Raw genomic sequence first — 22,151 nt, forward strand, 5'->3', positions numbered from 1 at the left:
TTCTTTCATGAGTTATTTACAAGTTTCTGACCACTTATAAAATGTGTTCAAAGTGCTGTCCATTGTGTTGGATTGTCAATGCAACCCTCTTCTCCCACTCTTCACACACTGATAGCATCACCGCAGAAGAAATGCTAGCACAGGCTTCCAGTATCCGTAGTTTCAGTTGCTGCACATCTCGTATCTTCACAGCATAGACAATTGCCTTCAGATGACCCCAAAGATAAAAGTCACCTCAAGGCCACGGCTATCTGAAATTGCTACATGATGATGTGTTTCTCTCTTTATGCACTGAAGCTGGCACGTTCCCTGAGTTTTTCCAGCAAGATGGTGCACCACCACATTATGGGTGTCAGGTCCGAGCATTCCTAGATGAACAGTTTCCTGGAAAGTGGATTGGTCATCGTGGGCCAGTTGAATGGCCCCCTAGGCCTCCCGATCTGACCCCCTTAGACTTTTATCTTTGGGGTCATCTGAAGGCAATTGTCTATGCTGTGAAGATACGAGATGTGCAGCAACTGAAACTACGGATACTGGAAGCCTGTGCTAGCATTTCTTCTGCAGTGTTGCTATCAGTGTGTGAAGAGTGGGAGAAGAGGGTTGCATTGACAATCCAACACAATGGACAGCACTTTGAACACATTTTATAAGTGGTCAGAAACTTGTAAATAACTCATGAAAGAATAAAGTAACGTTAAAACCAAGCACACCATTGTTTTTCTTGTGAAATTCTCGATAAGTTTGATGTGACATGACCCTCTTCCCATTGAAAAAACTAAAGTTGGATACAAAATGGCCACCATGGTAAACACCCAGCTTGAAAAGTTTCCCCCCTCCCATATACTAATGTGCCACAAACAGGAAGTTAATATCACCAACCATTCCCATTTTATTTAGGTGTATCCATATAAATGGCCCACCCTGTATATGCTATCCAATCAGAATCGCTGATCTGTAAATCACATATCAGCAATTCTAATTGGATAGCATATAGTTACTGACAGCAGAGGCTGGGCTGCATGTAATAACCGAACTGAAAAAAACTAAATGTAAAGACGACGTCTGTTATCTGCGCTGATTTTCGGTTATTTTTCGATTAATTGCCCAGCCCTAGCCCTAGCCCACAAATAAATTCATTCAGCATTAGACAAAACCAATAAGGCCTTACGCACACAGTCCATACAGAGCCATAGGCGCTCCAAGGCCACTGTACTACATGGATACTCTCCACTAGCCACAATGATTCGAGGAGAGAAGTCTGTATTATGGCATTGAATGCTAGGATTTTTTTTCCAGGAGATATATAGATATAAATCTATAGAAGCCATATGGCTCTGTACAAAATGGCGGTTGTAGAGCCATAATACTGTAGTGTGCATGATGTCATATACAAATAGATTCCATTTTAAATTGGTAAAACTTGCAATAAGCATAATGAAGAAATGCAACAACTTATGCATAAATCTGCTCATTTTAGTGCAAATACAAAATATTGCATTGACACGGCACACAGGAACATTTTATTGTCCATATTATGGATGCAACACCTGCATATTTTAAGGTGGTGGGGGTGTCAGTGTGTTATGGCAATACTAAAAATGTGCCCCTACAGGTCTGCCATGAAAATGCAATAAAACGCTGAAGCGTAAACATAGCCTTAGTTTGTCTGCTCTGACCTATTAAGTTATAAAATCAGTTCCCCTTGGCAAGACTTATTAAAAGGGGTTTTCACAGATCGGCAAAACATCTGGGCAAGGCCCGGGGATTGCAATAAAACAATAAGACCCATTACTCATCTGACAAATCTCCCGGTGTTCCAGCGCAGCGGCTAGGACATGCTCGTATACCCACGTGATCACTGCACCCAATCACTGGCCTAATAGGTCTGGTGCTGTATACAAATGAGGCCAGTGAATGGCTGTGGTGATCATGTGGGTAGACAGGCATAGCCTCGTGGAAGCACTGTCAAAGAGCACCAAAGCAGCTGCATTAGGGCGCTGGAAGATTTGTCAGGTGGGTAATAGGTCATTGATTGTTTTATGGCAATACTTACCCTTGGCCAAATATTTGTAGATTTCAGAAAACCCAAATGGTACAATAAAATAAAAATAAATCTTATAACATAACACAGTCCTTGTACTAAAAGTTCCTTTATATGTTTCATGCATTTCTTACAGTTCCACTTCATTAACACAGAAGTAAAACATACGCAAACTATTTACGAATTAAAAAAAAAAAAAAGTTCCCACAAAGCAACAATGCAGAATTTGGTACACAAGTGGTTTGTTTAAAGTGCCACCAATTTAGAAGTTGCATGAGCCGGACGCTAACACCACCTCTGCTGAATGGGAAAAAGGTTAGCAGTGGTTCAATATATAATATGGTCAAAATTAAACAGTGCTGTACAGAGCCATCTCATGAATGGAAAAATATGCAAACCCATCGAACAACATTCCTCAGTAGTATACAATTATAACATATACAGTACATTATTAGCACCTACAAAGCAAATTGGTCCTCTAAAGTTAAGCTTGGTTTAAAAAAAAATAAATAAAATAAAAAAAAAAAAAAAATAAAAAAATGCGCCACTCTTGTCCACGGCAGGTGTTCACTAGAATGGGGATGAACTGCAATACAAGACACAGAATGTGATGGGGATGAAAGATTTTGTTCCTGTACAAATATAAAAGTACCCTTGTTTTCTAATCACGGATAAGCCCTTTAAAACGTGCATAGACAGGTGCTTGTTTTATTTTTTTAACGATATATTTGGACCAAAGCTGTTTTGAGGCTAAAGGTTTATCTTTATTTATTTGGTCCCAATCTGACCAAGTCTTCTTGTTTTCCTCGACACTTCTCCAGGATTAGAGTTGTCTCCCAAAAGATTTAACAATGTACCTTTGTAAAATAAGTCTTCTGAGAAGAGACGGTTATGTAAACCGTCTAAGTCCTGACAGAAAGAAACTCTTCCATAATGTCTTCAGAACACGAATCCTCTGACGTTGGTAAAACACAGCCCAAGGAGCCAGCAGAAGAGACGTCGATGACTGCAGAAGTGAATTAATCCACAGACCGTAAAGACTGGAGGTAGTTGGCAGATAGCAGGACCATACTGTGCAATAATAATGATGCCTCGGACTCTGGAAACAAAAACAATATTCAAGACAAGCTGACATTAGTAATAACCCTTCCGGATAATACGCAGTCGATTCTTCCTTTTAACAAGATTCCCTTTGTATTATGAAAAAAATGCATTATAACATATTTGCCCCTAAAACTCATACAAGAAAAGGTTTTAAAATTAATCTTTTTATACAGCATATATTAAAACGTCTGCCAGAATTACTCACGTATCATGCATTTGGCTATTGAAATCTATAGACCGTTTAGCATATACGACGAAAGTACATCACAAGCAATGTGAACAGAGCCGCATACATTTGATTTCCCTGAGCCGACTTTCCCAAATGACCCGAATGGTTCCAGCTTGTAAAGGCAGTGATTTTATCATGGAGAGGTTGTAAATGCATTTCCCTTATAAACTCAACTAAAAGCAGATATTAACTTTTAGGGCATGACCACACGTGGCGGATTTCGTCCGCAACTGTCCGCATCAATGCCGCACAGAATCTGCGTTGCAGATTCTGCTGCGGATCTGCACAAAATGTGCAGTAAATTGATGCGGACTAGCTGCTGCGGACTGCGGGAAAAGTGCTTCCCTTCTCCCTATCAGTGCAGGATAGAGAGAAGGGACAGCACTTTCCCTAGTGAAAGTAAACGAATTTCATACTTACCGGCCGTTGTCTTGGTGACGCGTCCCTCTTTCGGCATCCAGCCCGACCTCCCTGGATGACGCGCCAGTCCATGTGACCGCTGCAGCCTGTGCTTGGCCTGTGATTGGCTGCAGCCGTCACTTAGACTGAAACGTCATCCTGGGAGGCCGGACTGGAGACAGAAGCAGGGAGTTCTCGGTAAGTATGAACTTATATTTTTTTACAGGTTGCTGTATATTGTGATCGGTAGTCACTGTCCCGGGTGCAGAAACAGTTACTGCCGATCGTTTAACTCTTTCAGCACCCTGGACAGTGACTATTTACAGACGTCTCCTAGCAACGCTCCTGTAATTACGGGTGCACACACATAGTCACCCGTAATTATGGGTGCACACACAGTCACCCGTAATTATGGGAGCCCCATTGACTTCCTCAGTCTGGCTGTAGACCTAGAAATACATAGGTCCAGCCAGAATGAAGAAATGTCATGGCAAAAAAGCAAGACGCATCCGCAGCACACATAACATGTGCATGACAGCTGCGGACTTCATTGCGGAACTTAGAATCTCCATTGAAGTCAATGGAGAAATTCCGCCATGAGTCCGCCACTGCTCCGCAACAGACAGCATGCTGCGGACACCAAATTCCGCTCCGCAGCCTATGCTCCGCAGCGGAATGTTACGCATCGTCTAAACGAACACTTCTAAATAGAAGTGGAAGTCAATGCAGAAACGGCTCCGCTGCGGATTAACGCTGCGGAGTGTTCGCAGCGGAATTTAAGTGAAATTCCGCCACGTGTGAACCCAGCCTAAAGCTCCCAAAATCCTTACTGTGAGGACAGTTTTACCTTTCAATTTTTCAGACAGCTGAAGCCAACAATTTAACCATTTTCTACAGTCTTCTGTACTGAGGTGAGTGGAATTTAGCCCTCTGATATAACAAGCCTGAAAACCAAGGAAATCACAGGGTTAACAAGAGATGGATTCAGGGGATTAAGCTGGCTATACATCAGAGATATCAGACGGCCATTTTCTGAATGACTTGTTCAAGGTTGGTCTGTGAAGGTTATTTTGGATGACAACATTTTAAAAAAATATATATAAAAAAAAAATATGCCGATCTTGATGTGTGGCCCGTCTATTGGTGGGATGCCAATCTGTCGTTAGGAATACATGAATGACTTTCACAACAACTGTACCCGACAACGACCGAAAAAAATCTTGATTTGCCAACATTATATAATTCTTGTTTAAGAGTACTAAAGGGGTACAGACAAATTCATAAGATGAAGACTCTTCAGTGAAGGTGAAACCGGTTGGCTGCCTTCGATAATCATTTATAAAATATTTCTATTTCTCGGTTTTACTGATAATTTACCTTAAAAGGGGTTTTCCCCATCAGTGACATTTATGACATATTCACAGGATGCCAAATGTCAAATAGGCGTGGGCACCACCTCTGGGACCTGCACCTATCTCTAGAACGGGGCCCCCTAAACCCCATTCTACCTCTCTGTGTTGCGGCTGACGCGTGTAATTCCCGACCACGAAGAAGAAGAAGAAGAAAACAGCGTAACTCGTTGAGCTACGCTGTTTTCGCAAGTCACATAGAACTGAATGGTAGTTACGGAAACCGGTAGTTACCTCAGCGAGTTATGCCGTTTTCTTCTTCGTGGTCAGGAATCACACGCGCCAGCTGCAACACAGAGGAGGTGGAAAGGGGTTTAAGGGGCCCCATTCTAAAGATAGGTGCGGGTCCCAGAGGTGGGACCCGCATCTATCTGACATCCTGTGGACATGTCATAAATGTCCCTGATAGGAAAATCCCTTTAAACGATGACAAAAAAAACCCAAAAACTACATACAAATAAATGAAGGAGTCTCCCTGGGACCAAAATACATGTGAGGTGTAAATGATAAATGACTAATTGTGTCATGAGGCGATTCCTGTAATTCCCATCAATATCAATGAGAAGACACCAATCATGCACAACCTGCTCATCCATTGCAAATAGGACAAAAACAAGTCAGTCTCAGCCTGTCCCTGGTGGCAAATGTCAGGTGATGGGGGGAGAACAGCATCAAGAATGTTGGATTTCAACACACCAATCCTTTGTCCCATGGGAAACAAAACCCCCCCTAGGAGCAGCTTATTCCCCTCTACCCATTAAAATAAGTACGCATGCTGGGCAGAGCGAAGCATGCATGTTTATAGTCGGCAGAATTAACGGTCGGCTGACAGCCATTTCATCAATGTGGCCAAAACGCAATACTGCGCACACACAAAATATGATATACCCACACTAACTATTTAAGGGTCTGATCCTATTCTATGAGAAAAAGAAAATAATTGCTCACCACATAAGTGGTCAATATTTGTCAGGGAACACTGAAACCTAAAGCCTGTTAAGCACCACGTACTTTAATGTATGGCATGGGTTTAAAGCTCCTGCAATCTAGCAAAAGCAGGTCCTGTGCCCGGCTGCGCCCCTGAAGAGAAGACGTTTATAATGTGCATAAGCATTCGCCCCCTGAAAGTCAATACTTTGTGGAGCCGCCTTTTGCTACAATTACAGGTGCAAGTATCTTGGGGTACATCGATTAGCTTAACACATCGAGACACTGGGATTTTTGGCCATTCTTTCAGGCAAAACTGCTCCAACTCCTTCACGTTAGATTCTTTGTGTTATAATCTGTGGCATGACTTGTAGGCTGCGGTATACTCAGTTGGATGGAGGTCTGAGCTTTGACTCCACCATTCTAAGACATTTAAGCGTTTCCCCTTAAACCACTCCAGTGTAGCTTTAGCCATATGTTTAGGGTCATAGTGAAGGTGAACCTCCATCCCAGTCTCAAATCTTTGGCAAACAAACAGGTTTTCCTCAAGAATTGCACTGTATTTACGGCCATCCATTTTCATTCAGTCCTGACCGGCTTTCCAGTCCCTGCGGTTGAAAAACATCCCCACAGCGTGATGCTGCCACCACCATGCCTCACTGTAGGAATGGGGTTCTTGAGATGTGGTGGGAAATGTTGAGTTTGAGCCACACACATTTCCCACAATGGCCAAAAAGTTTAGCCTCATCTGACCAGAGAACCTTCTTCCATGTGACAATGCCACGTACGGTTTGGCAAACTCAAAACATGTTTTATTCTGGGGCGGGTTGTTTTTTTAAGCAATGGATGTTTTCTGGCCACTCTTCCCTGAAGTCCCACTCTGTTGTGTATACGGCTTATAGCAGTCCTATGGACAGAAACTTCCATCTCCGCTGTGGATCTTTGGCGCTACTTCAGTGTTATAGTTGGTATCTTTGTTGAATCTCTGATTAATGCCCTCCCTCCCGGATTTGTGAGTTTTGGTGGGCGGCCTTTTGTCAGGTTTGTAGTTGTGCCATATTCTTTCCATTTTGTGATAATTTAATGTAGCTTTGTGGGATGTTCACAGTTCAGGATATTTTTTTATTACCCAACCCTGATCTATATTTCTCCACAACTTTGGCACTGACCTGTTTGGAGAGCTCCCTGGTCTTCATGTTGCTTTCTTAGTGGTGTTGGACTCAGGGACCTCTCAGAACAGTAGGAGTATTGATCCTGACATCATGTGACACTTATTGCATACAGGTGGACATTATTCAGCTAATTATGTGCCTTCGGAAGGTAATTGGTTTGACCAGAACGGATTTAGGTGTTTCATAACAAAGGTGGTGAATACATATGCACTCACAGGACTTTAGTCTGTTTTTATTATTATTTTTATAAAAAGTTTTGTTTTTGATTCCACTGTAACAGTTTTGAATATTTTCTTAGGTTTATTACATAGAATCTAATTTAAAATCAATTTTAATTCCAGGTTGCAATGCAACAAAACAGGACCACCACCAACACTGTATAAAATTCCAACCAATCTACCTCAAAAGTATGCCGTCAAATCTTACGCTGCACAATGTGGTGCCTTCTATTTTCTTTTCATCTGAATTAGTAACTGGAAATACTTCCTTTTCAAACAGCATTGTGCCTCACCAAAGAATTTAATGAAATAAAAAGAAAATTATAATAATTTGAGATAGTTTAATTACACATCTCACCTTTTTAACTTCTTCATCAGTGAGTTCTTTCGAGCCAAGTTGGAGCAGGGCACTGTCCAGGTGATGAATTTCAAAAATGTGTGACCTGAGCCGACGCTGGAGGAAAAAAGCTGGAAGGTGTGGTGTCAGGAACATAATACGGCTTAAAGCTTTCTGTGCAAACAAAAAAGACTGTATTAGCCATCTGAATGTCATAGGACACTATTTATCATGATTCTACCAAAGCCCATATTGCCTCTAAAGACCCTTTTACACGGGCCAATAATTGGGCCAACGAGCTTTCATATGAACGCTTGTTCTCGATCATTGCCCTGTGTAAATAGGGCAATGATCAGCCGATGAACGGGAAAACGCTCGTACATCAGCTGATCGCATCTTTTATGCAGCAACAATTTTAATTGTAAATAGGGAGAGGTGCTGCCGACATAATGGAAATGCATGAGGATGAGCGCTCCTGGTAACGATCGATCAGACCCATACATAACCAATGATAGCTCCTTGTGAAAGGAGCAAACGAGCACCGATCAGTCTCCTTGATCGGTGCCCGTTTTCATGGCCTATATTGGCCATTGTAACAGGGCCAACATGGGCCATAAAAAGAAAAAAAAAAAAAAGAAAAAGAGCGCCGATCAACGAGGCAGCTCGCTCGTTGATCGGCGCTTGTTTGATCCTTGTAAAAGGAGCAATGATTGGTTATGTTTGGGGACGAGTGACCATTACTACAATTGTTCATCCTCATACATTTCCATCATGTCAGCAGCTCATCTCACTTTTCACACAGGGAGTGGTGTTGCCGACAACGATAATATTTTGTGCTGCATAAAAGATGCGGTCAGTCAATGAACAAGCATTGGCTCGATTATGAGCTCATCTTTGCCCTGTTTACACAGGGCAATAATCGGGAAAAAGCGTTTGTATGAACGATCGTTTGCCCAATCGTTGGCCTGTGTAAAAGGGCCCTTAAAGGCTAACAACACTGACCATTGTCTCTAAATTTTAATGGCATGATGCCAGCCAATCAGACTTGATTAGCTGCAAAATTAATCTCTCCAATCAATTTGGAGAGACCAAGAATAAAATGGCACCTATGTAGCGGTCTTTGCTCTGCTTAAAAGGGAAAACCGTCTTCTATTTTAATTACACAGGGTATGTGCAAAGGGATTGCCTAATGGGCCTAAAGAGAAAAAAAAAAAATAGGTTGTGCATTTTTGTTCTTACCATTTGCTGGATATCAAGTTTGGTCATACCGAAAGGTGGACCTGAGAAGGCTGATCTGACCTCCTGAATATTTGTAACCTCTGGGTGAACTCCTTGTTGTACCTAGAATAAGAAAAGGCCAGTTAAGTTCTGTTTACTTCACAATAACACGTACAAACCGAACAGAACAATAAATGAACATGAGCGACTAAAATAAGAGATACAGGACACGTCAGAGATGAATGAAGTGAAAAAAGCCTTTGAGACTAGATATAGGAGGATTGGCCACAGTACTGAATGATATCTTAATTCCACACCGTCCATCTAAAGTCTGGTATGGAATAAAGTATTGGAAGATATGCTGTATACACGTTACAAGTGCAGCCCACTAGGTCTGTGCACAGGTGAGCTGTCATTTTCCGTCTGCACCGGAATAGTAGTTTTTCAGCACCACAGGGACGCTATATAATCTGGTTAAAATCTTAAAATGTGCTTCCCGATATGGGATCCTGAGTGAATGTGTGCCAGCGAACAAATACTTTAGCCTTGTTCATGCGTGAACATTATTCCTTAACTCTTACCTGTATGGCCAACTGGTGTATCTTATTCTGCAGAGCCTGCTCAGTCACATAGTGAGCAGATTTTAACAAACTGTCTAAAACTTCTTCATGAACATCTTTCCGCTTGTTATGATAGATCCTCAAGAACTCCTCCTGCTGTTCTGGTGTCCAAAAGTGCCGTATCAGCAATTGTCTGGGGAACAAATACCTAACAAAGGCACACACGAAAAATAAAAAAAATTACAAAAACAGCAAAAACTAAAATACATGCCACCCAAACGGAAAGTCCAGGCTCAATCATGAGCTCATAAAGAACATTTTGTATCTTCTGGTCAATTTTATCTTCCTATCTCTCGCCATCCTTCTCTGAAACTCCACATTATAGTTAAATTACTTCCGAGCGCTATAAAATACGGGAGGGCATTATATTCACCCATGCTTACGCATTTACATTAAGCCCACAAACGAATGAGAAAATTCAGAAAAATTAAACACTTCTCGAAGAAATATGGCAGAGAAAACACGTTTCCTTCACATCCTGGTCCCCTCCATATTTGGCTAGGGAGCAAAACACTGAGCAAGAGGATTTATCCTGGTCCCAACTACAGACAGTCAGTAAGAGTGAGGTTTCTCCTGCAGCTAGAAGTATTACTTCCCAAAGACCACCACGTTCCCCTAAAATTAGAGTTTCATATGCACTAGCACCAAAAGGAAGAAAAGGAGGTGGAGAAAATAGATGTTTCCTGGGACATGCAAAGACAAAACCTGCCAATGTAGAAGATGGTATCACAGTAATGATCGTACTTTCTACTCTAGTGCCCGCTTATCACAAGGTTGGCATTAGCATTTCTTATATATAGATGCTTTTTTAAAAAGTTTGCCATTTATACTTACATTAAAAGAAAGACCAGATAGTTGGCAAATGGTGGAATTGAAATGATCACCACAGGGGCAGCTTTGATGATATCTCTTCTGAACTGAGAGAGAGACAGAGAAAGGCAATTTGGGAAAAACATACAAATACTGTGGCAAGAAGCAAGAATCTGCGGCAAGAACGTTTCTCTTCCGTAGATACGAAGTTACATTAGTACTCATTTACACAAGGACAGCATACGGTACTTATTGACAGCTCACTGGCCACACAGAAATATACTGTGACTAGGAGATATACAAAGAAGAGATGTATTGTGCAGTCATTGTCTCGCTACAGGCAGGAAGATTCCTACTCCCATTCACTTCAACTGGAGGTTTGGGCAGAATCCACCTGAAGATCGGGCAGGACACTTCTTTTGTCCACTAGCTGAAAAAATAAAAATAAAAAAAATCAGCTAGCGGGAAAAATAAGCGTCCGCCTCCTATTGAAATGAATGGGAAGCAGAATTTTGCGGCAGATTCCATTGTGTGAACAGGCCCTTATACGGTCAATAGAGAACAGCTTCTGTAAGGCTGGATTCACACGAGCACATTACGTCCGTAATGGACGGACGTATTTTGGCCGCAAGACGCGGACCGAACACACTGCAGGGAGCCGGGCTCCTAGCATCATAGTTATGTACGATGCTAGGAGTCCCTGCTTCGCTGCAGGACAACTGTCCCGTACTGTAATCATGTTTTCAGTACGGGACAGTAGTTCCACGGAGAGGCAGGGACTACTAGCATCGTACATAACTATGATGCTAGGAGCCCGGCTCCCTGCACCGTGTTCGGTCCGGGTCTTGCGGCCAAAATACGTCCGTCCATTACGGACCGAACATGCTCATGTGAATCCAGCCTAAATCTGCATGACAGCAGTTGTTACCCACTGGCAGAGAAGTAGTATACTTATTTATCCCCCAACGTTCATAGCCAAATTTCATGGTTATCCTTTTATTCGACCTTTGAATCTATGCATGTCCAATTTATTAGTAGGAAAACAAATTCAGCAGAAGACCTTGAGGAAAACCCAGGAATGGAAGCTCAGACGCTTGTAAACATTGTTTACATTCATTACAGAGGATCTAAAAACAAAATTATTTGAGAACTGTGGCAATTGTTCAATAATATAGAATGTATCTGAGAAAGTCATACTATGTAAAACTACTGTACAGGGTCTCCATTTATATTAGTTTGACAGAAAAACCACCTTTATGGCATCATTCAAACTTACGTATATTGGTCAGTATTTTGCAACAGTATTTTTAGGCCACAACCAAGATTGGAAAATATAAAAAGTGTAATGGAAAGGATTGCACATCTTCCGTGTTATGGAGCCCCTCCTGATTTTGGCTTCCAAATACTGACCTAAATAGGTCTGTGTGAATGAGGCCTAAATAAATGTTCTTACATTCAGTATATAAACGCACCTGTCTTAATTTTTCCATTTCTCTATAAGGTAGTTGGTGATACTGTATTCCTTGGATTTTCATCTTCCTTCTTATCCTGCCTACTTCTTTTCCATCAACAAACAACATTCGCAGTCCTGTAAAATGTATAAAGGGAAGGATAATTTTATTCTTATACTGAATGGTCAGTTTTCAGTATATATTTTTATTTGGAATAGAACGGTTGTTGTGAACTGAAATATATATATATATATATATATATATATATATATGCGCTTTTACGCAGTTTATCTGCCCTGTGTGAACAAATCATTTCTGCAACTAAATCAGCTGCATGTGCCTGCACCCTTTAGACAGGATCACACGCAGTTTTGATGCAGTTTTCGTGACAGGTAGGGTATAAAGACCCAAAAACTGCATCAAAAATGTGTGCGCGGGATCGTGGCCTTGAAGTCCTTTTACAAGAGCAGACATTATGCCCGGTAAACGAGTGCCAATCAAACAGCACGTTGATCGGCACTTGTTTGCTCCATTCAAACAGAGCAACGATCGCAAACATGTGGATGAACGATCGTTAATACAATCATTGGTCCGTATACATTTGCATCTTGTAAGCAGCACGTCCCCTCTGTACACAAGCAGATGTGTTGCCGACAAGCCAAATTTTTGTGCCCGCATAAAAGATGCAACCAGACGACAGACGAGTGTTCGTTCGTCGGCTGATTGTTGCCCGATCATTTGCCCATGTAAAATGGCCTTTAAATGAATCTCTTTTCTATGTAGTCAACTATGTTCCGAAAAATCGGAAGCAGAACGCCTACAAACATCTGCCTATTGATTGCAATGTGAAAACGTCGTTCTGTTCCGACAGGCCATTTTTCTCAAAACGTCCGCGAAAAAGAAGTGCCTGTCACTTCTTGGGACGTTTTTGGAGCCATTTTCCATAGACTCTATAGAAAAACCAGCTCCAAAAACGGTCGTGAAAAACACAACTTTTTTGATTAAAAAAAGTCTGAAAATCAGGAACGGTTTTCCCTTGGAAACAGCTCTATATTTTGAGACTTTTTTATTTTGTGTGTGCACATACCCTAACTCTAGACTTCCTGATGACTAAGATTACACATCTATTATACAGCACAGGACAGGCTTACCTTTCATAAAAGTGGAATACAAGATATAAAAGTTAGGAAACTTTCTTTCCAAAAACTGTTCATATTTTGCATTGAGATGTTTCGCTTTTGAAGTGATTAGGGAGAGCACGCCTTGTGGCTTCTGATTGGTTGATAAGTGGCATGGCTGGTACCTGGGAAAACAATGCATAGAGGTGGTTCATAATTACACAGAGGATTGCCTAGACTAGATACAGTTCTAGTAATCTCTCAGCCACGGAATATAAAACACAAAATGCTTTCATACACTGAAACAAAAAGTATATCTGTGGATAGGTGATAATTGTACTTTGTGTGATAACCCCTGTCATTTTTATTGCCGTAAAACTGAATAAAAACCTTTAAGCACACAGAAGAAAGGAGTAAATGGATCGTGAGAAGTGTAATCTGCAGCATGCATTGCTTCATAATGGCTGACAGATTAATGCAACTCTGAAAACCTATGTTAAAAAAAAAAGATTCCCATTACTGTTGCGCACAGTAATGCAGCTTAACGCCACTTTACCGTCTAGGCATTAACAATGAAAGTGCTTTTACCGGCAGTCAATTTAAAAACCATGCCGATCTACATATCGAGCAGGCCGCGGTGCATCCACAATGTGTCAGTATTAGTACATGCACCAGTGTCAGTCAATAATACTATTGAAGTACAGTGTCAGTCACTAATACTATTGGAGTACACGTAGCGGTGTCAGTAATACTATTGAAGTACAGTGTCAGTCAGTATTCAGTAATACTACACGTAGCAGTGTCAGTTTTAGTAGTACAGGTACCAGCGTCAGTAATACTATTGGAGTACACGTAGCAGTGTCAGTAATAGTACAAGTACCAGCGTCAGTAATACTACACGTAGCGGTGTCAGTAGTAGTACAGGTACCAGCGTCAGTAATACTATTGGAGTACACGTAGCAGTGTCAGTAGGAGTCTGTACCAGTGTCAGTATTACTATTGGAGTACACGTAGCAGTGTCAGTAATAGTACATGTACCAGCGTCAGTAATACTATTGGAGTACACGTAGCGGTGTCAGCAGGAGTACAGGTACCAGTGTCAGTAATACTATTGGAGTACACGTAGCGGTGTCAGTAGGAGTACAGGTACCAGTGTCAGTAATACTATTGGAGTACACGTAGCAGTGTCAGTTTTAGTAGTACAGGTACCAGCGTCAGTAATACTATTGGAGTACACGTAGCAGTGTCAGTAGGAGTACAGGTACCAGCGTCAGTAATACTATTGGAGTACAAGTAGCGGTGTCAGTAATAGTACAGGTACCAGCGTCAGTAATACTATTGGAGCACACGTAGCGGTGTCAGTAGGAGTACAGGTACCAGCGTCAGTAATACTATTGGAGTACACGTAGCGGTGTCAGTAATAGTACAGGTACCAGCGTCAGTAATACTATTGGAGTACAAGTAGCGGTGTCAGTAATAGTACAGGTACCAGTGTCAGTAATACTATTGGAGTACACGTAGCGGTGTCAGTAATAGTACAAGTACCAGCGTCAGTAATACTATTGGAGTACACGTAGCAGTGTCAGTAGTAGTACAAGTACTAGCGTCAGTAATACTATTGGAGTACACGTAGCGGTGTCAGTAATAGTACAAGTACCAGCGTCAGTAATACTATTGGAGTACACGTAGCGGTGTCAGTATTATTACAGGTACCAGCGTCAGTAATACTATTGGAGTACACGTAGCGGTGTCAGTAATAGTACAGGTACCGGTGTCAGTAATAGTACAGGTACCGGTGTCAGTAATAGTACAGGTACCGGTGTCAGTAATAGTACAGGTACCGGTGTCAGTAATAGTACAGGTACCGGTGTCAGTAATAGTACAGGTACCGGTGTCAGTAATAGTACAGGTACCGGTGTCAGTAATAGTACAGGTACCGGTGTCAGTAATAGTACAGGTACCGGTGTCAGTAATAGTACAGGTACCGGTGTCAGTAATAGTACAGGTACCGGTGTCAGTAATAGTACAGGTACCGGTGTCAGTAATAGTACAGGTACCAGTGTCAGTAATAGTACAGGTACCAGTGTCAGTAATAGTACAGGTACCAGTGTCAGTAATAGTACAGGTACCAGTGTCAGTAATAGTACAGGTACCAGTGTCAGTAATAGTACAGGTACCAGTGTCAGTAATAGTACAGGTACCAGTGTCAGTAATAGTACAGGTACCAGTGTCAGTAATAGTACAGGTACCAGTGTCAGTAATAGTACAGGTACCAGTGTCAGTAATAGTACAGGTACCAGTGTCAGTAATAGTACAGGTACCAGTGTCAGTAATAGTACAGGTACCAGTGTCAGTAATAGTACAGGTACCAGTGTCAGTAATAGTACAGGTACCAGTGTCAGTAATAGTACAGGTACCAGTGTCAGTAATAGTACAGGTACCAGTGTCAGTAATAGTACAGGTACCAGTGTCAGTAATAGTACAGGTACCAGTAATACTATTGGAGTACACGTAGTGGTGTCAGTAATAGTACAGGTACCAGTGTCAGTAATAGTACAGGTACCAGTGTCAGTAATACTATTGGAGTACACGTAGCAGTGTCAGTAATAGTACAGGTACCAGTGTCAGTAATACTATTGGAGTACACGTAGCGGTGTCAGTAGGAGTACAGGTACCAGCATCAGTAATACTATTGCAGTACACGTAGCGGTGTCAGTAGGAGTACAGGTACCAGCGTCAGTAATACTATTGCAGTACACGTAGCAGTGTCAGTAGGAGTACAGGTACCAGCATCAGTAATACTATTGGAGCACACGTAGCGGTGTCAGTAGGAGTACAGGTACTAGCGTCAGTAATACTATTGGAGTACAAGTAGCGGTGTCAGTAATAGTACAAGTACCAGTGTCAGTAATACTATTGGAGTACAAGTAGCGGTGTCAGTAATAGTACAAGTACCAGTGTCAGTAATACTATTGGAGTACACGTAGCGGTGTCAGTAATAGTACAAGTACCAGCGTCAGTAATACTATTGGAGTACATGTAGCGGTGTCAGTAATAGTACATGTACCAGTGTCAGTAATAGTACAGGTACCAGTGTCAGTAATACTATTGGAGTACACGTAGCGGTGTCAGTATTATTACAGGTACCAGCGTCAGTAATACTATTGGAGTACACGTAGCGGTGTCAGTAATAGTACAGGTACCAGTGTCAGTAATAGTACAGGTACCAGTGTCAGTAATAGTACAGGTACCAGTGTCAGTAATAGTACAGGTACCAGTGTCAGTAATAGTACAGGTACCAGTGTCAGTAATAGTACAGGTACCAGTGTCAGTAATAGTACAGGTACCAGTGTCAGTAATAGTACAGGTACCAGTGTCAGTAATAGTACAGGTACCAGTGTCAGTAATAGTACAGGTACCAGTGTCAGTAATAGTACAGGTACCAGTGTCAGTAATAGTACAGGTACCAGTGTCAGTAATAGTACAGGTACCAGTGTCAGTAATAGTACAGGTACCAGTGTCAGTAATACTATTGGAGTACACGTAGCGGTGTCAGTAATAGTACAGGTACCAGTGTCAGTAATAGTACAGGTACCAGTGTCAGTAATAGTACAGGTACCAGTGTCAGTAATACTATTGGAGTACACGTAGCGGAGCCAGTAGGAGTACAGGTACCAGCGTCAGTAATACTATTGGAGTACAAGTACCAGTGTCAGTAATACTATTGGAGTACACGTAGCGGTGTCAGTAATAGTACAGGTACCAGTGTCAGTAATACTATTGGAGTACAAGTACCAGTGTCAGTAATACTATTGGAGTACACGTAGCAGTGTCAGTAATAGTACAGGTACCAGTGTCAGTAATACTATTGGAGTACACGTAGCGGAGCCAGTAGGAGTACAGGTACCAGCGTCAGTAATACTATTGGAGTACACGTAGCGGTGTCAGTAGGAGTACAGGTACCAGCATTAGTAATACTATTGGAGTACACGTAGCGGTGTCAGTAGGAGTTCAGGTACCAGCGTCAGTAATACTATTGGAGTACACGTAGCGGTGTCAGTAGGAGTACAGGTACCAGCGTCAGTAATACTATTGGAGCACACGTAGCGGTGTCAGTAGGAGTACAGGTACCAGCATCAGTAATACTATTGGAGCACACGTAGCGGTGTCAGTAGGAGTACAGGTACCAGCGTCAGTAATACTATTGGAGTACAAGTACCAGTGTCAGTAATACTATTGGAGTACACGTAGCGGTGTCAGTAATAGTACAAGTACCAGCGTCAGTAATACTATTGGAGTACACGTAGCGGTGTCAGTAATAGTACATGTACCAGCGTCAGTAATACTATTGGAGTACACGTAGCGGTGTCAGTAATAGTACAAGTACCAGCGTCAGTAATACTATTGGAGTACACGTAGCAGTGTCAGTAGTAGTACAAGTACTAGCGTCAGTAATACTATTGGAGTACACGTAGCGGTGTCAGTAATAGTACAAGTCCCAGTAATACTATTGGAGTACACGTAGCGGTGTCAGTAATAGTACAAGTACCAGTGTCAGTAATACTATTGGAGTACACGTAGCGGTGTCAGTAGTAGTACAAGTACTAGCGTCAGTAATACTATTGGAGTACACGTAGCGGTGTCAGTAATAGTACAAGTACCAGCGTCAGTAATACTATTGGAGTACATGTAGCGGTGTCAGTAATAGTACATGTACCAGCGTCAGTAATACTATTGGAGTACACGTAGCGGTGTCAGTAATAGTACAAGTACCAGAGTCAGTAAGACTATTGGAGTACACGTAGCGGTGTCAGTATTATTACAGGTACCAGCGTCAGTAATACTATTGGAGTACACGTAGCGGTGTCAGTAATAGTACAGGTACCAGTGTCAGTAATAGTACAGGTACCAGTGTCAGTAATAGTATTGGAGTACACGTAGCGGAGCCAGTAGGAGTACAGGTACCAGCGTCAGTAATACTATTGGAGTACACGTAGCGGTGTCAGTAGGAGTACAGGTACCAGCATCAGTAATACTATTGGAGTACACGTAGCGTGTCAGTAGGAGTACAGGTACCAGCATCAGTAATACTATTGGAGTACACGTAGCGGTGTCAGTAGGAGTACAGGTACCAGCGTCAGTAATACTATTGGAGCACACGTAGCGGTGTCAGTAGGAGTACAGGTACCAGCATCAGTAATACTATTGGAGTACACGTAGCGGTGTCAGTAATAGTACAAGTACCAGCGTCAGTAATACTATTGGAGTACACGTAGCAGTGTCAGTAGGAGTACAGGTACCAGTGTCAGTAATACTATTGGAGTACACGTAGCAGTGTCAGTAGGAGTACAGGTACCAGTGTCAGTAATACTATTGGAGTAGACGTAGCGGTGTCAGTAATAGTACAAGTACCAGTGTCAGTAATACTATTGGAGTACACGTAGCAGTGTCAGTAGTAGTACAAGTACCATCGTCAGTAATACTATTGGAGTACACGTAGCGGTGTCAGTATTATTACAGGTACCAGCGTCAGTAATACTATTGGAGTACACGTAGCGGTGTCAGTAATAGTACAGGTACCAGTGTCAGTAATACTATTGGAGTACACGTAGCGGTGTCAGTAATAGTACAGGTACCAGTGTCAGTAATACTATTGGAGTACACGTAGCGGTGTCAGTAATAGTACAGGTACCAGTGTCAGTAATAGTACAGGTACCAGCGTCAGTAATACTATTGGAGTACACGTAGCGGTGTCAGTAGGAGTACAGGTACCAGCATCAGTAATACTATTGGAGCACACGTAGCGGTGTCAGTAGGAGTACAGGTACCAGCGTCAGTAATACTATTGTAGTACACGTAGCGGTGTCAGTAGTAGTACAGGTACCAGCGTCAGTAATACTATTGGAGTACACGTAGCGGTGTCAGTAATAGTACAGGTACCAGTGTCAGTAATACTATTGGAGTACACGTAGCGGAGCCAGTAGGAGTACAGGTACCAGCGTCAGTAATACTATTGGAGTACACGTAGCAGTGTCAGTAGGAGTACAGGTACCAGTGTCAGTAATACTATTGGAGTACACGTAGCGGTGTCAGTAATAGTACAGGTACCAGTGTCAGTAATACTATTGGAGTACACGTAGCGGTGTCAGTAATAGTACAGGTACCAGCGTCAGTAATACTATTGGAGTACACGTAGCGGTGTCAGTAATACTATTGGAGTACACGTAGCGGAGCCAGTAGGAGTACAGGTACCAGCGTCAGTAATACTATTGGAGCACACGTAGCGGTGTCAGTAGGAGTACAGGTACCAGTGTCAGTAATACTATTTGAGTACACGTAGCGGTGTCAGTAATAGTACAGGTACCAGTGTCAGTAATACTATTGGAGTACACGTAGCAGTGTCAGTAGGAGTACAGGTACCAGCGTCAGTAATACTATTGGAGTACACGTAGCAGTGTCAGTAGGAGAACAGGTACCAGCGTCAGTAATACTATTGGAGTACACGTAGCAGTGTCAGTAGGAGAACAGGTACCAGTGTCAGTAATACTATTGGAGTACACGTAGCGGTGTCAGTAGGAGTACAGGTACCAGCGTCAGTAATACTATTGGAGTACACGTAGCAGTGTCAGTAGGAGAACAGGTACCAGTGTCAGTAATACTATTGGAGTACACGTAGCAGTGTCAGTAGGAGTACAGGTACCAGCGTCAGTAATACTATTGGAGCACACGTAGCAGTGTCAGTAGGAGTACAGGTACCAGCGTCAGTCGTTCCCCAGCATTTTTCAGTACTGGTAATACATGCACGAGTGTCACCAGCTCCGGGTATTATTAATGGCGTACAGTGTACACTCATCTCTCAGTAATGTTCAGAGAAATTTAATATTGTGCCATAGGGAAAACGTCCACTCGCAAAATGTACTTTACATTGATAAACAGTAGTTGGTGTTAATAATCAGAAGCCAGAAGTGTTATAGTCATTAATTATTTGAACATCGAGGAGAACAGGTTCATCTTCTGCTGACTGCCCTGGCAGAGAATGACTGGCAGTACCCTGGTTTCATGTATACATACTGGACTGTGCCCATGTAACGGGCTCCATCACCCTCACACCATGTGGTTGCGATCAGCTGCTTCCGGCTCCTGCTCTCTCATCTCCTCATACTCACAGCATTACTAGACGTTTCCTCAGGAGCCGGTCCACCATGAGCCGGCATGTCCCAGTCCTGTACAGCGCCATATTCTAGGAGGAGAAGCAGCATCTGTCATCAGCTACAAGGTCGATAGAGCAGAGCCGGTCACATGTGAAGGGGGGACATCACGTGATAACTTCTCTGAGGGGCCATGTTTGTTGAGGACATAAAGACAATATATCCCTCTCTGCAGGGAGGATACACGATAAATGCTAGATTCTAGTGGGATAAAGGACCTTTGATGATGTCATGACCATGTGATCAGTCACTTGTGTAGGAGGAGTCAGGTTCCAAGCTGTGATACTGGTGGAGATTTATGCGCTTTTCTCTGCATTACTTTCTGTTTGATTATGTGAAAATGTCTTCCTGAGCAGACAATAGGGGGCGCTGCCTGCCTACACAGCTCTGCACTGTATACCGTACACACACAGCTCTGCATGACTCGTTACCCACAGCTATGACCGGTGCTTGTAAAACAGTTAAAAAAAACAAACAAATGATTGCACACGACTGTAGTGTTTTTTAGGCCGGGTTCCCACGTAGCGTAAACGCTGCGACATTTCCGCGACGGAATTCTTTGTGGAAATTCCGGAGCATTTTCAGTAGCAGCAAAGAGAAAATCTCATACCCCTGCTGCGGAAAAAACGCAGCATGAACGTTAATAAATTGTCCTGCAGTGCGGAATTTAGATTCACAGCAATTCAATTTATGCTGCGTTTTCGTTGCTTTTCTGTTGTGGGTTTTCCCCATTTTATTCAATGGGGATGCAAAACCTGCAGCAAAAAGCCAAGTGTTGCGACATTTGCAGCGGAATTGCAGCGATTCCGACGCAAAAATTGCAACTCAGGAAAAAAAAATTCATACTTACCCAGAACTCCCTGCTTCTTTCTGCAGTCCGGCCTCCTGGGATGACTTTTCCGGCTGCAGCAGTAACATGGCCTGCAACGTCATAGAGGAAGGCGGTAGGTATAAAAGTTTTTGTTTTTTTTCAAGCGCTGCTTTCCGCCTGAAAAAATGCAGAAAAACGCACCACTGTGGTGTGCTTTTACGAATGTAATATGCTGCGGGTTCCAGGTCGGATACGCTGCACTTTTTTTACACCGCATATCCAACCCGTGGCAACGTGGCCTTGCTGTCTGCAAATACCGATCCGTAGTCATCTGCAATTCATTCGCATATCTGGCACGCTGTCCGCAAATACGGTCCAAAGTGCAACAGTATTTAAGGGAGGCTGCAAATCATGTCAACAACATGCCCCAACCCCTCAAAACGGTCGCATGATCGCTCAGGCGTAATTTTTAAAAGGGAATCCCCTGCCGTTGCATAGCAACGCTTCCACAATTACGGATGACTAGTGATGCACATCTGTAGCTGTCCACAATTTAGCATGCGCCCATGGACTTCTATGGGCGAGTCCGTGGGACATGTTCCATATTTTGCGGATCATTTCTACAGCCCCGACACACATCCATAAATATACGGAAAGGTGTCTGTGACCTATACAAATTAATATGTCCGCAGATTATCCGTAATTACAGATAAAAACGGACATGTGCATGGAGCCTAAAGGCAGTGAATGTGATAAATGAACAAAATAAACATTGTTCACGTCGTTTATCCCCTGCCACTCCAGTGCCGCCTCTCTGGTGGTCCCACTGGTCTTTGTTAAGTGTCCTGTAGTGATGGTGTGCCGACTAACACCGTTCAGGCAATGTGTAGTCGGCATGTTATCACTGCAGGAGAGCTACCAAGGACCGGTGGGACCACCAGAGAGGCGGCGCTGGAGTTGCGGGGGATATACCAGGTGAAAAATGTTTCTTTTGTTATTTTATCACATTGCCTGCCTTTAGCTAATCTTTTTTTGGTCTCGGAAATCCCCTTCTATCGTACAGTGCAGAGCTGAAGGTG

At 42.6% G+C, this 22,151-nt stretch overlaps 1 protein-coding gene across 2 annotated transcripts; it reads right to left on the minus strand.

Moving 5' to 3' along the window:
* Positions 1–2,964: 2,964 nt before the first annotated feature.
* LETMD1 (LETM1 domain containing 1) lies at positions 2,965–20,512 on the minus strand. Of its 2 annotated transcripts, none has more exons than XM_075850147.1 (9): positions 20,220–20,512; positions 13,087–13,238; positions 11,957–12,072; positions 10,509–10,591; positions 9,636–9,822; positions 9,076–9,177; positions 7,858–8,010; positions 4,621–4,717; positions 2,965–3,140 (listed from the first exon to the last, which is right to left on the minus strand). In XM_075850147.1, the coding sequence occupies exons 1-9, from the start codon at positions 20,288–20,290 to the stop codon at positions 3,061–3,063; spliced, it is 1,041 nt and encodes a 346-aa protein (XP_075706262.1). In that variant the 5' UTR covers positions 20,291–20,512; the 3' UTR covers positions 2,965–3,060. The 2 variants fall into 2 exon arrangements, with proteins under 2 accessions (XP_075706262.1, XP_075706264.1); XM_075850149.1 differs by lacking the exon at positions 20,220–20,512 and adding an exon at positions 20,125–20,210.
* Positions 20,513–22,151: the final 1,639 nt, after the last annotated feature.

Source organism: Rhinoderma darwinii, chromosome 2, assembly GCF_050947455.1.
Source record: "Rhinoderma darwinii isolate aRhiDar2 chromosome 2, aRhiDar2.hap1, whole genome shotgun sequence".
Classification (NCBI taxonomy): domain Eukaryota; kingdom Metazoa; phylum Chordata; class Amphibia; order Anura; family Rhinodermatidae; genus Rhinoderma; species Rhinoderma darwinii.

Excerpts from the sequence above, each read along its gene's own strand:
- LETMD1 (XM_075850147.1), bottom strand. The coding sequence starts at position 20,290 with ATGGCGCTGTACAGGACTGGGACATGCCGGCTCATGGTGGACCGGCTC. Across the intron at positions 10,592-11,956 it reads AAATGGAAAAATTAAGACAG|TTCAGAAGAGATATCATCAA; the intron begins GTGCGTTTATAT and ends TCTCTCTCTCAG. Across the intron at positions 9,178-9,635 it reads TACACCAGTTGGCCATACAG|GTACAACAAGGAGTTCACCC; the intron begins GTAAGAGTTAAG and ends TTCTTATTCTAG.